The sequence below is a fragment of the Festucalex cinctus genome, chromosome 9 (assembly GCF_051991245.1).
Source record: "Festucalex cinctus isolate MCC-2025b chromosome 9, RoL_Fcin_1.0, whole genome shotgun sequence".
In the NCBI taxonomy this organism is placed as follows: domain Eukaryota; kingdom Metazoa; phylum Chordata; class Actinopteri; order Syngnathiformes; family Syngnathidae; genus Festucalex; species Festucalex cinctus.
Window position 1 is genome coordinate 7,830,518 of NC_135419.1, and position 13,014 is coordinate 7,843,531.

Sequence of the window (13,014 nt, forward strand, 5' to 3'; positions counted from 1 at the left end):
GAGAGAGAGAGAGAGAAGGTGGGAGGGAGAGGAGGGAGAGGAGGGAGGATTGATCCGCGTCTGTTAAAATCTTGTTCTGGTTTTCTTAGAGTGAGGTCTGTGCTTGCCGACGTGCCTCTCCCAAAGAGTCTGTCGTTTTTTGTTTTTTTTAAGCGAGAAACATCTGCATAATAGCAGGAAAGTGGATAAAACCACACAGCTGGGCTCAGTTTTTGCCTTTTCTGAAGTGTGAATGAAAGAGAGGGGCAGTCAAAGAAGGAGAAGAAGAAGAAGTAGAAGAGAGGAGCTGCAGGTTTTGGACTGCGAGTGGATCTGTCAGTGTGATTTTGGGTAAACGTTTGCAGCGTTCAACTTTTTATTTCTCCACTAACCTGGCGAGCTCGACTGCTCTCTTGCTACGCGGAGCTGTTTTTTGTTTGTTTTTCTCGGAGCGGAGAGACTTTCGTGCTTCCCCCCCTCGCTCGCTCTTCACAGGAACAGCTTTAACTTTCTAGGTTTAAAAAAATAAATACAACGATCGGATTGCATTTTCCCCCTTCAAACATTTTGGAGGTGATGTCATCGAGCTGTGTTTTGGCTGGTATTGTGTCAAGGAGGCGCAGGGAGAAGTACTGCAGCCAGGCTGCAACCAGCGGCTGAGGACGGCGGGCAAGTCCGGAAAATCAGGTGCAAAGTGCGGCTGTCATTTCCTCCCCGAGTCCGCCACCCAGTCACAGCTGCACATCCTCCCCAGCTAACCCCACTTCGTCTCGTCCCTTCTACACACTGAGCTGGACCACTCCAGGACCTTAACCGACATTTGTGACAGACACTGTGGTGTCACCGAAGCGTCAAACCGGCGGAGGCACCGCGGGGGGAGCCGACATGACCGAAGGCGCCTTGCATCAACCTGCGCCCGCAGAGCCTCCATCTCCCACCTGCTGTGTGCGCGAGCATCCTTCTCACGTGGCCAAGAACCCCCAACAGTTACTGGACCTACTCAGCCGGGACTGAAGCTCATTTGCTGCTGTCATCCAGGAACGAACCCACCACCCACCGCCTCCCTCCTACGTAGCGCATATTTCCATTTACGCACCGGACGGTTGGATTAGGCGTAAGATTACGCGCGTCGTTCCACGAGGCTCGCCGATCGTTTTTTCGGAGTTTGACGATCTTTAAGAAGAGCGCGCGATTTCACCTGTTCTCTCCTTTGCGCGCGTCATATTGCTCACCATTTTACGCGTCCGCCCACTCGCCCCCGGCGTGGACAGCTGTTCGAGGTTGCCCTGCGGTCACAGTGGCCCGGCTACTCCGGCCTCAAACGCCAGTTTCCCCACAGCCGCATGTTTATTATCCACGCTGTGGGAAGTGCGCCACGCCATCGCCGATGCCAACTGGAGTGGCCGCTAACTGTTTGACTCTGCCTCACATCCGTCGGATTTCAACCGCAGAGGGAAACTCTTCGGACTGTCGGACTGGCTCAGGCCGAGCGAGGAGACTGACTCTGGACCAAGTTCCATAGTGGAGGGGGGAAGCGATGTTGTCCCTTCTTTCCACGCTGACCGTCTTGTAAGTCACCCTTTTCAATCTCTTTATCGCGCAGTAATCAGATCTCTCGACTCAGTCTCCCCCTTGTGTTTAAACTACATTCAAATGAGCCGAGCAACACATGAAGATGATGGAGGGGTTGCAGTGTCAAACGATTACATCACTCCTCATCAGTCCCCAGTGGAAAACATGCCAGGAAAGTCCTGTTTTGATTGGCTGACAGTTTGGGGTCACTAGGTCACACTCGGGGCTGTGTTACTCATAAAAGCTGCCATAAACATCTCCATCACCATCTACACTTACTTCTGGGATGGCCGAAACTGGCTCTGGAAGGCCGTTTTCCCATCTCCATTTTTTTTTTCTTGCTGAAAATATTTTCAAGTCAAGTAACACAGACTTTATCTAGTGGGATAGGAACATGATAAAGTGCCAAAAGCAAATCTGAGGGAGGATGCATACTCGAGGGGCTGTTGCTTGCCCATTCGAGGTGTGTCTTGTTAAAAGCCGAGAGGGATTTATTTTTCTTTGCTTGCATCGGCTCTATTTCTTCTCCCACATGGCAGCCATCGCCAGATACTTCTCATTCCTCATGCAACCTGGACGAGGGTGTGTTTCGTCGCCGCTGCCCAACTTTTCTCCTCCTTGCCTGCATCCCGCTTGTCTCCATTTTACCCACCTAACTGCCTTCATCTGTCTCCTTGACTTGCATGTAACCGTTTTTCCACAGATGCTTGCTGAGATAAAACGCTGAATTAATAACTGATGAATGACGGCGCCCCTGGCAGTATCTGAGGACGAGCAGACCGACTGTTTAGTCTGCTGGTTTTAGTTAAGGTCGACCAAAGCCAATCATCGAGTCGTTCATTTCCTTCTTGCCCGTCACTTCACCGCAGACATTTACGGATTTATTTCCTCCGCCCAGAAAACGCAGTTTCACCCATTTTATCAAAGTACGGTATGCAAAGGAGAAAAGTCTTAACCGCAGCAACCTGCTGCTACTCTCTTAAAAGCCGCAGCTCCACTTTGAGGCTTTCCTAAACTATTGTTCCACAGCCAGGCCTGTTCCTGCTGATACCACTCACACACCCACTTGCCTCACCGCCGCCACAGAGGCCCACAGACTAACATGCAACGTGCTGAGGCCCGCCGATGCCGTGTCGGCCTACCGCCGTAACCACTACTACACACAGCTGAAACCGCCGCTCCGTATGCCGAGTCCCAGCAGGCCGCTCGCGCTCTCTTCACACTGGTCCGTGCTGAGGCTCGCTAGTCCGACCGCAGTCTTATCCCGGAGCATCTGCGGGGACGCAGGTTTATGATGTCAGAGCTTTTTCCTTGTTTTGGCAGACGGCCACCGTGCTTTCCCTCTCCCCCTATATACCTCCACTCTGTCTTTGCTCTGCCCAACCTTTTTTTGTGCTCCTATTCTGTCCTTTTCTCATCCCTCCCCCACCTCCCGACCAGTCCCCTCTTTCCTCTCGCCTTCGTTCTGCGGCTGGCATAACACGGAGTGTCTGTGGTTTTTGTGGGAGCGGGGAATCCAGTGTCGAGGCACTTTTCCTGCAGCGTCCTCGACGGCAGTACGGCCGTGGTGTTTTAACAGCTGAGAGTCCTCACAATGCACAGGGGCTCGGGTTTTTTTGGCGGTGCTGGTCAAATGTGAGGGCCAACGCAGCTTTGCCCTGGACGTCTGCGTCTATTAGAATGACTGAAGAGTCAACAAAGCAAAGTATGCGCTGTCAGAAATGGGGATACAATATGTCTGGGTAATTTCTCAGCCATCCAGGTCATGGTAATCGACTACGGGTGAACTGAAGGTAACTGGATTTAGAAACCCGGAGCTATTTGGATTAAAGGGAAAACTGAATTTGCCTTGCATACATTTGATGAGTTGCACATAGGATGACCAGATTTTCAAAATAAAAACGGGAAAATCAAATAAACAATAGATTCTTGCACCAGGTGCTATTTTTTAATAAATTTAATCGCTATAGTCAATCTGGTGACCAGGGGTTGTGTTATTACTTTAGCTAATGCTAAATGCTATTTACAGTTCAACAGTGCTCAACAAATCGTTGTTTTTTTCCTTTTTCTTTTTCCTTCTAAATACATTGGTACACCATACCTCGCGGTCCCACATTGAAACGTGCCGCCAGCTCGCATTTGGTCTGACTACATTTCCCAAGATATTTAGACACGGAAGCAAGAAGTTATTGTAATTCCAGTATGACACAAACGTGAATGTGAAAGTCAATAACTGTTTATTGTATGAATCGCTATGACAACTGTGGGGTTGGCATACACATGGCCCAAACAAAATGATGGGACCTGCTTAATGAGACACAAAGGTCAAAATTTGGACTGTCCCGGGTAAACCCGGGAGTCTGGTCACCTTTTGTGTACAGAAAGGCTGTTGTCCTGTTCTGTGGAATCCATCCAAAGGTACTGCGAATTTCCAATAAATAGACTTCAAGCTAAATCTTAGCACTTTTTCCAACACCAGAAAAGTAGGCTACAGGTATTTTCCCAAGTGATAGATTTTTTTTCTAAATGTTGTTACTTGACTTGATATGCAAAGCTTACTCTCTGAATGTTCTCGTGTTTTGATGCCAACATTAAAATGAGCCAAGTAATGTTGCCCTGAGGATTTGGCATAACGTGGATGTTGATCTGCGTAGAAGCAACATTATTCTTCCTTAGACCACAAATTGAGTCAGATTTGCTGCTTGAGGCCAAGTAGTCTAGTCTGTTTTACAATCTTAACAATCACTTAATCTGTTAATTATTAAACTCATTACTAGAGCCAACCAATTATTGTTAAAGCCAGGGTCTTCCATTTTCACTCAGGAAAATGCTCTCTATAAATACAGGATGTATACCCATGAATTCCTTCTTAGTCTACACCTCTGGGCTTCTGGTAATGTGTGGTGGTGATTTATTCCTAAACACCCACCCCCCAGCCTGTATTTTTCCATTTTGTGTTTGTTTTGTCAACAGCGGGGCGTTTCTGTGGACAGACAGTTGTTTACCCCTCAAGCCAATCGCAAAGCGGGGGGTGGCAGGGGGCGTGTCTGCAGACGGGGCGGGCGAATTTGTCGGCGAATTTGCCGCCACCCCCCGCTCTGCGATTGGCTGGAGGGGTAAACAACTGTGGCAAAATACAGGCTGGGGGGTGGGGTTTAGGAAAAAAAAAAAATCACCACCACACATGAACAGAAGCCCAGAGGTGCAGACTGAGAAGGAGTTCATGGGTATACATCATCCTGTATATTTATATAGTGCATTTTCCTGAGTGAAAACGGAAGACCATGCCTTTAAAGTGAAGACAACCCAAATTTTAATTTACAAAATGTTTTGTGCACCGCCAATAGTTTAAACATCTCAGGAGGCAGCCATTTTGCCACTTGCCGTCGACTGAAAATGACATCACAGTTGCTCAGGTAGCGACCAATCAAGGCCCATCTTACAAATGTCACATGACCAAACTCAGAAACTGGGTCAGCTGTGATTGCTCGTTACCTGATCCCTGAGCAACCATAATGTCATTTTCAGTCGACAGCAAGTGACAAAATGGCTGCCCCGATATAGCTAAAAACAGATGGTTTTTGCTGCTTAATTCATATTCAAAAAGAGGAGGGGAATGAAGCAAGGGTATGCGATGAGGTACGTTTGCCAGAGTAAGGAGCTGGTGGTGACTTATGTTATGATGTGCATGACTTGTAACCTCTTCCCCTTTCTTTCCCATTATTTATCTTTTTGTCTACTTCTCACGCCAGACCAGACCACACTCTGTGGTTAATACTGTCTGTTCAGTTTTTATTCCTCCTGAGAGATGCAACCTTTTATGATCGCCCTCTTCTCCCTCGCACATAAACTTCTGATTTTATCTTCACCTTTTTGTAGTCCTTGCCAGCAGCATTCCCTGGCGATTTATTCTTGCATCACCTTCCCTCCAACCTTTTTGTGTCCCATGCAGCCGGCCTCTCCACCACTATCTCAGAAATGGTCCACATGTCTTCGCTTGAGCCCAGCTGTCAGCTGCCTGCTCCTTCTGTATACACACATCTGTGTGCATGCCCATGACAGTGCGGAGGAGTCACCTCACTAACCCCAAACACAAACTGGGAGGCAGGAAAATGATAGGAGGCAGAGAGAGAGAGTGGTGGAGGAGAGATAGGGGGGGGGGCTAAAAGAGCAGAGTAGAAATGGAAGAGGCACGCGGAGATGAGGTGGGGAAAGACAAGATTGGTAGAATTGCTTTTCACCTTCCATGTGTGGTTCTGAAAGTCATCCAGTCGCTAATGCAGAGCAGCTTCAAGGGCGAGCAGATTTTGCACAATACCATTCGAGAGCTGTAAATAACAAATGATAGCTCCAAGGTTTGTGGTCTAATCTTAGATAAATAGAGATATATTTTAATTGAAAAAAGAACCAGCTGCTTCTGTCATGAGTCTCAAGTAGTCCAAAGTTGAGGCGCATGATCAGTAATAACAAAAATAAGCAGTGTGACTGCACACATGACTTATGCATCACCATAATTATTCCTCCAGAAATGATTTTTCCGCACATTTGGTAGCTCATGTTCTCACTTATTCATAGCATCTCTAATTGGTACCACAATCCACTTCTGGCCAAAACCACATCACAGGCCGGTGTGCACCTGTAGTCAGGCCCAGCTGTCTACATATCCACAGCAGCCAATAAAGCGACTCATTCCTTCAGATGTCCCAAGCAAAACATATTCTATTTGTCTCAGCATGTTTGCCATTCTGGTACCGTCCAGTCGGGTCATTTGGAGGCCAGATTTTGGCATGGCCCGGTCAGAACTTGGGGCTCGGAAAGAAGTCAGGTAGCATAGCTATAAACAGGGCTGTGGCTGTTGCCCATCTGCTGATGCCTGGACATCTGCCTGTCTTTATGTCAAGCAAACAATGTGTGCAATTGGCCAATAAGGCAAAGTGTGGTAGGTGTGTGTGGGGAGGGAGGGAGGAGGAGGGGGTCCATGGGAATTTTTGATGGTGTCATGGTTGACTCTTGCAGCTGTCATTGTTTTTTTGACTGTTGCTCTGTTTCGACTATTTCCAGATGTATCCAGATGTTGCTGGTGATGTGCAATCCATTACAGGTGAGAAACAACAATGAGGAATTTTTACAGTACAGTAATAAAAGACTATAGTCTTTATTGTTTAGGGTAAATTTTACTCTAAAAATAGTACATTAGGTCCCACTCTAAAGAGTAAAATTTACACTTGAAAGAGAGTAAAATATTCAGAGTAAATTTTACTCAAAGTATTTTTACTGCATACGAGAGAATTTGCCTCTCACACAGAGAAAAAAAAAAAAACTATTAAAGATTTTTCACTCAGAATTTCTAAGTATATTTTGATAAATTTTACTAGTTTATTAAAACAATAAAAAATAAAGTCACTCAAGGGTTGAGGAACAAATTCACAACTTCAGGTTGGGAGACAGCCAATCTACTCCCTGAGCAATGCCGCTCCTACTGTGTGTTAGTATATTTGCTTGTGTCAGCTGGAAACATCGTACCTCTAAGATTATCATTTTGGAAAACAGCAAACAGTCGGAGTGGCATAGCTCAGGTGGTAGAGTGGCATGGTCTCCTAAGCTGAAGGTTGTGAGTTTGTCCCGCAAACCTTGTGTAACTTTTTTTTTTTTTTTTTTTTTTTTTTAAATAAACTAATAAAATGTACTAAAAAAAATGTCCTTCTAAAATTTACTTAGAACTTCGGAGTGAAAAAAAAACTTTACTAGGTTTTTGTCATGGCAAAGGCAATTCTCTCGTATAGTAAAAATACTTGAAGTAAAATTTACTTTAAATATGTTACCCTCTTCTAAATGTAAATTTTACTCCGTTTAGAGTAAAATGTACTCTACAAAATTTACTGTGTAGTCAATGTAGGTACACTTTCTCAAACCGTGTCTGTCGCGTTTCCAACAGGTACTCGGTGTGGATGGGGTCAACTTCAGCGTGCATGTGGAGAACCAGACGCAGGTGCGAGACACCATGAGTCGACGACACCACCGGGTTTACCAACTCTACAGTCGCACTAGCGGCAAACACGTCCAAGTGCTGGGACGCCGAATCAGCGCCCGGGGAGAAGATGGAGACAAATATGGTAAGACGAACACACACAAGTACAAAGCCAGGTGAACAGGTGTAGGTTGAAGCTGTGCATACCTCCCCAGGCTTTGGAGATCGTCTTATAGGAGTACAAAGACCTTATCGACTGCTGACTCAGTGATTCACAAGCGAGCAAAGGATGGAAAGAGAGCGAGAGAATGAAGGTTTCTGTGTGAAAGAAAAAAAAAGGTGCGAGTTAGTTAGAGAAGGCTGGTAGGCGGTGTCAGACCTGATGTTAGAAACTCATCTTCCTCATCGATCTGCGCATTGATTTCTCATCCTCGCTGTTGTCTCCTCTGGATTTAAAACAGCAGGCTTCCTCTCCCTACCTCCCTCCTTCCCTCTTCACTTCCCTTGTTGAACACTCCCCGTGTCCATCCCCCATTTCATCCTCCTCTCCACCTTGAATGTAATTACGCCTCAACCCATTCTTAAACTACGCGGAATCGATGGGCAGTAGGAAGCCTGGAGTTCATGTTTCTTTACATGCTCCTTTGGTGGCTTGTATTGTATCTCTCCACCATTCACAAGCAATTACTAATGTTCCACCTCGAGCAATCCATTGTCTACAGTAAATGTTTCAGAAAGCATTCCAAAGACTAAAAGAAAACGGGTCTTGTGTCTGATGTGAGAGAGCTGAAGGGATATGAGAGGAGAGTTGGGGGGAAGAGAAAGGAAGAGGGCAAGAGGGAAGGAGGTATTGATTTCTCTTGACCCCTTTGTTGACTAAGGTCATGTAGGAACCATTTTAGGGATTTATTTTTAACCAGGCTCAAGCACTCTTTGAGGATGGGAAGTGATATTGTCCGCAAGGACGAATGTATTCTATACTGTGTGCACAAATACAATTACAGAGACCCAGTCAGAGCCTTCTCTTGCTCTTCTCTGCATGCTGAAAAAAAAACACCTGTATTATGTTTTGTTTATATGAGGCCAATTTGTGGGCAGCAACCTCACATCTATGTGCACCACTTTATCTTTAAACCATCTGTCCATCTAGAAGACACAGAATGATCCTTTGAAGCCATAAAAAAAACATTTAGGCCCTTCAATTCTGTTACACTAATCCAGTACCCCTCACAACGGGAACCAATAATTCATATAGTATTGTTTCTGGACTTAAAACAACATTTGACAATGGATGTGCGCTAAATTGTACTGAACTGAACGTATGCTTGATGGTTTGTACTGTGTTTCTGCAAAGCAATTTGTCATCCATGTTTTTTCTGTGGTCGCATTGATTGTAGCTTCATCAAGTAGATCTCGGTCCTGAACAGTACCTCGTTTATTGTATACTGCTTGATGAAAAAGGCTGAAATTGAGTCTTAATGGCGTAGTGGTTCATTAGCCTGACTTCAAGACAGGCCACATGGATTAATGATGGCTCTCAGCCTCTGCGAGATATGTCAGAAAAGTTCTAGGATTGGTGTCACAAAAGATATATTTCAAATCCTAATGACAAGTTTTCCACTTCAAAGTAATTCCGATAAAGTGCAATGCAGTCTTCTCTGCCATAACTTCATGCACCCCTCAAAGGATTCTTCTGGATTCTCCACAGATCTATAGTCACAGTTGTCCTTGTCTTCAAAAGGGGCGGGGGGAGGAAATCATACGGAGCCCAGGTCTCCTGAGTAGGGAGGTTTTTTTTTGTAGACATGGCTCACACTAAAGAGAAAAACTTGTAGGTTTGAAATATCTATTTTGTGAGACTAGTCCTGGATCATCTCTGACACGCCCTGTCATTCACTGGCGACAACTCCAAGATGTAGTCAGCCATTTGGCTGGAAGAGCGTTTGTTTTTAACATGATCTCAAACATGGACTAAAATGACACAAAGAGATTCTATTGACACCCACACGTTTCCATCGTCTTCATTGGCTCTAACGTCTGTCTGTCCCTCTGTCTGTCCCTTCACAAGCCCAGCTCGTAGTGGAGGCAGACACCTTTGGTAGCCAGGTGAGAATCCGGGGCAAAGAAACCAACTTCTACTTGTGCATGAACCGCCGGGGAAAGCTGGTAGGAAAGGTAAGAAAGAATTTGTTGACATCAACATGTCAAACACAAAACGATTGTGATACAGTGTCCTGACAACCTCTCTTTGTTTCTCTTTTCTTCAAACGTGGTTTGCCTGTGCTTCCTCTTCCTCAGAAGGCCAGTAACAGAAGTGCCGACTGTGTGTTTGTGGAAAAGGTTCTGGAAAACCACTACACAGCTCTGATGTCCGCACGCTACACGGGCTGGTATGTGGGCTTCACAAAAAGAGGGCGCCCTCGCCGTGGCCCTCACACGCTCCCCAACCAGCAGGATGTACACTTCATGAAGCGTTTCCCGCCCGGGGAGCAACCTGACCTCACCACACCGTTTCGCTTCACCACCATCAGCAAGAGAGGCAAGAGGGTGCGTGCTACTGGACCCCGCTAATGGCGGCGAACGCCCAAACTCGAGTTGCCCGAAACTCTTGACTTGAGCCTGCCGATGGCTGAACCAGTCAACTAAAAACCATTCGCATTCCACTGAACAACTCGCTTTGTTGGGACAAACATTGACCAGAAACTTGATGAATCATTCATGGGGTTTATCTTTACACCAACCTATTTGCCACTACAGCCCCATAGTTGCAGATCATTCCTTGTTTCCCCACTTTCTGGGACCAACTGGACCCTTGGTGGTCCATCACTGGAAACGATATGGACCTGGTCTGCTTCCCTTCACAGACCAGAACTATTGACAGAATACCTGAAGGGCAGCCAAAAGAGTCCAAGGCTCACGGCCCCACAAAGGCCTTCATTCCACAACCACAAAAAAACAAAAAAAAAACAAAAAAAACACATGGCCTTTTTACATCTCCTGCTGTGGACCAGCTGGACAATATCAAGAATGGAATTACAAATGGCCCATACAGAGAGAGGACAAGGGTGAAAAAGGGTGAGTGGGTACTCAGTCTGAAGGGAAAAGACTGCAATGTGGACAAAGGGATGGAATGATCTGCACAGATCGAGGACCAGTAATGGACTGTTGACATGTGACGCACTTATTCCTCTCACCGCTAGATTGGTGGGAACCTGTGAGAGTGATTGATGGATGAATGGATCAGTGAGGGAACGGGGTACAAGACTCACTTCATACATGCATGCTTGTTATGGGGGAAAATGAAGAAATTAATGTGTGTGTTTGTGTGAGTGCATTAACAAATATGGGGGGTGGGGGGGAGCTCAATTACGAGAGACTCTGATAGCATGGAGCAACTGGAATGTATAGAACAAATGTACCAAAAACAACCAGCCAATCGCAGAACACCAAATCAGTGAGCAACCAAAGACAACTGAGGGCCTTCTTCAGGACTCCGCCCTTTTACCATGACCACAGAGGACACAGCACCCTCTGCTTGGAGGTGTAGAGGGGCGATGATGAGCACAGACGGGGAGCACACGAGGGACGGTGCCTTCTAGAAGCATCACTATAGAAACGACCCCTGGGGGATGATGCTCTTGTGCGATACCGTGGATACAGAATGCTGCTACCAGGACATTCAATGGAACAAACCAAAGTCTCATGCATACACCCAGAAGAACAAACTATTAAAGGGAACAATTTATTGAAAGCTATATATATATTATATATATAAAAAGAAAACAGAAACACAAAATAAGCAATCCTACTATGATGTTAGTATAATTATTATGATAAAATTATTTCATTTATTTATTTCAGCTATGTGTGCAGCAGTCTTTCTCGACTCAGTAAACCTTACAGAACCATTTCAATGTCTCTCTGAACTGATTTGTCGCCACATAACTTACACACAACAAAATTCAATTTCATGAAGATTATGAGGCTTCAGAATCCCACATGAGAAAACAACAACACATGACTGTTGAAGAGAATGAAGCATGAATGCACAGTGCATGCAGGGGTGTGGCTTCAATAACCCTCCATGGATTGCAGATTAAAGATTCAAATGAATTTATTTGAAATATGGCATGGGTGTGGAAGGGTACTAAGAAAAAAGCCAAAATACCATGAGTATAACGTTGTGATTTGCCAAAGGAAAAAAATATATGATTAGAACAACTTGGGCATACTCAATGACATCTGTGCGCTAGTCTAGCACTACTAGTGAAGCATTAGCTGTTAAGTAATATAATTTTTACATTGTAACTAGTCTTACCAGTAGCACACAGTCACAAAGTAGTGTCGTTTTTTCCCCCTCAGTTTGTCACTTAGTAAGCTATGGCTACTACGTAGGATGTGGATCTATAGTGAAGTCAAGTACAAAATAAAACTCTACGTTCTATGCGTCTCCACTAGTCAAACATGGCATTCGGATTAACAATGTATTTGTAGAATATGAATTAAGCAATAAAACCCACCCGTTTGTATCCATCTCAGGGAGCGGCCATTTTCCCCCATTTGCTGTCTGAAAATGCCATCTGGGCTCAGATAATAACAAATCACGGTTCAACTGTTTTCTGAGTTTGGTCATGTGACGTTCACAAATTTAGCCGTGATTGGTCGTTACCTGACCACTGAGCAATTGAGATGGAGTACAAACGGGTGGATTTGGCTGTTTAATTAATATATAATCCACACACGCAATAATAATCATAATGCTGTGTTTATTATCGTAAAGGAAGTTTTAGACTTTATTGATGAAGGAAATCGAAAACCACTACTCCACCTACAAACGATGTCTGCGTACAGTGGTGACGTCACATGTCAAATAATCATTTCTCCAATTTTACTGTTTTCGTCCGAGATTAACTGCCTCAACCGTCGCACAGTCACTAAAAGTTGCGCGTCGAGTTCCTCCCTGCAGTGTGAAGCACCCCAGGAAAACATGCCCTATTGTGTTTGAGTTGCTTCTCTTCTCATCTTTCCCCCATTACCCTCCCCTTCCTTCCATATCATAGCAGGAGGTCATTGAAGAGATGTTGCTGCCAAATGACCCAATCGTGCTGGCAGACACAAACAGCTGACTCAGGGGGGAAAGGGGTCGTGCCAGAGGATTCCGATTGCAAGGCAACAGGAACCGGTGTTGAGGCGGGAGAGGGCAACAAGGCTGTGGGATAAAGAGCAAGTCAGGGGTGCCGGTGGGCCGATTTGTTCATTTATGGAACATTGTTCCAGCTGTACGCGGGGAATGATGGAAACATTTTGCGTAGCCAAACCCAAGAGTGGAAGGTGTATGGTAATCACGTCGAGGAAGGAATGTCAAGTATGTGTGTGAGAACGGAGCAGTGACCTGAGAGCTGCAGGAATTATGGGCCAAAATCCCACAGACCCAGCGGAAGCACACACACCCATTCACGGACATCAAAATATACCAAGCACAGTATAGGCCGATA

General features: G+C 45.5%; 1 protein-coding gene across 1 annotated transcript; it reads left to right on the forward strand.

Annotated features, from left to right (window-relative positions):
* Positions 1-111: 111 nt before the first annotated feature.
* fgf18a (fibroblast growth factor 18a) lies at positions 112-11,385 on the forward strand. Its single transcript, XM_077531437.1, has 5 exons — positions 112-1,548; positions 6,613-6,652; positions 7,487-7,664; positions 9,588-9,694; positions 9,818-11,385. Exons 1-5 carry the CDS (start codon positions 1,517-1,519, stop codon positions 10,088-10,090), a joined length of 630 nt encoding a protein of 209 aa, XP_077387563.1. The 5' UTR covers positions 112-1,516; the 3' UTR covers positions 10,091-11,385.
* Positions 11,386-13,014: the final 1,629 nt, after the last annotated feature.

Coding starts and splice junctions, on each gene's coding strand:
- fgf18a (XM_077531437.1), top strand. CDS start 1,517: ATGTTGTCCCTTCTTTCCACGCTGACCGTCTT. Junction 1,549..6,612: donor CTTTCCACGCTGACCGTCTT/GTAAGTCACCCT, acceptor GACTATTTCCAG/ATGTATCCAGATGTTGCTGG. Junction 7,665..9,587: donor AGAAGATGGAGACAAATATG/GTAAGACGAACA, acceptor TCCCTTCACAAG/CCCAGCTCGTAGTGGAGGCA.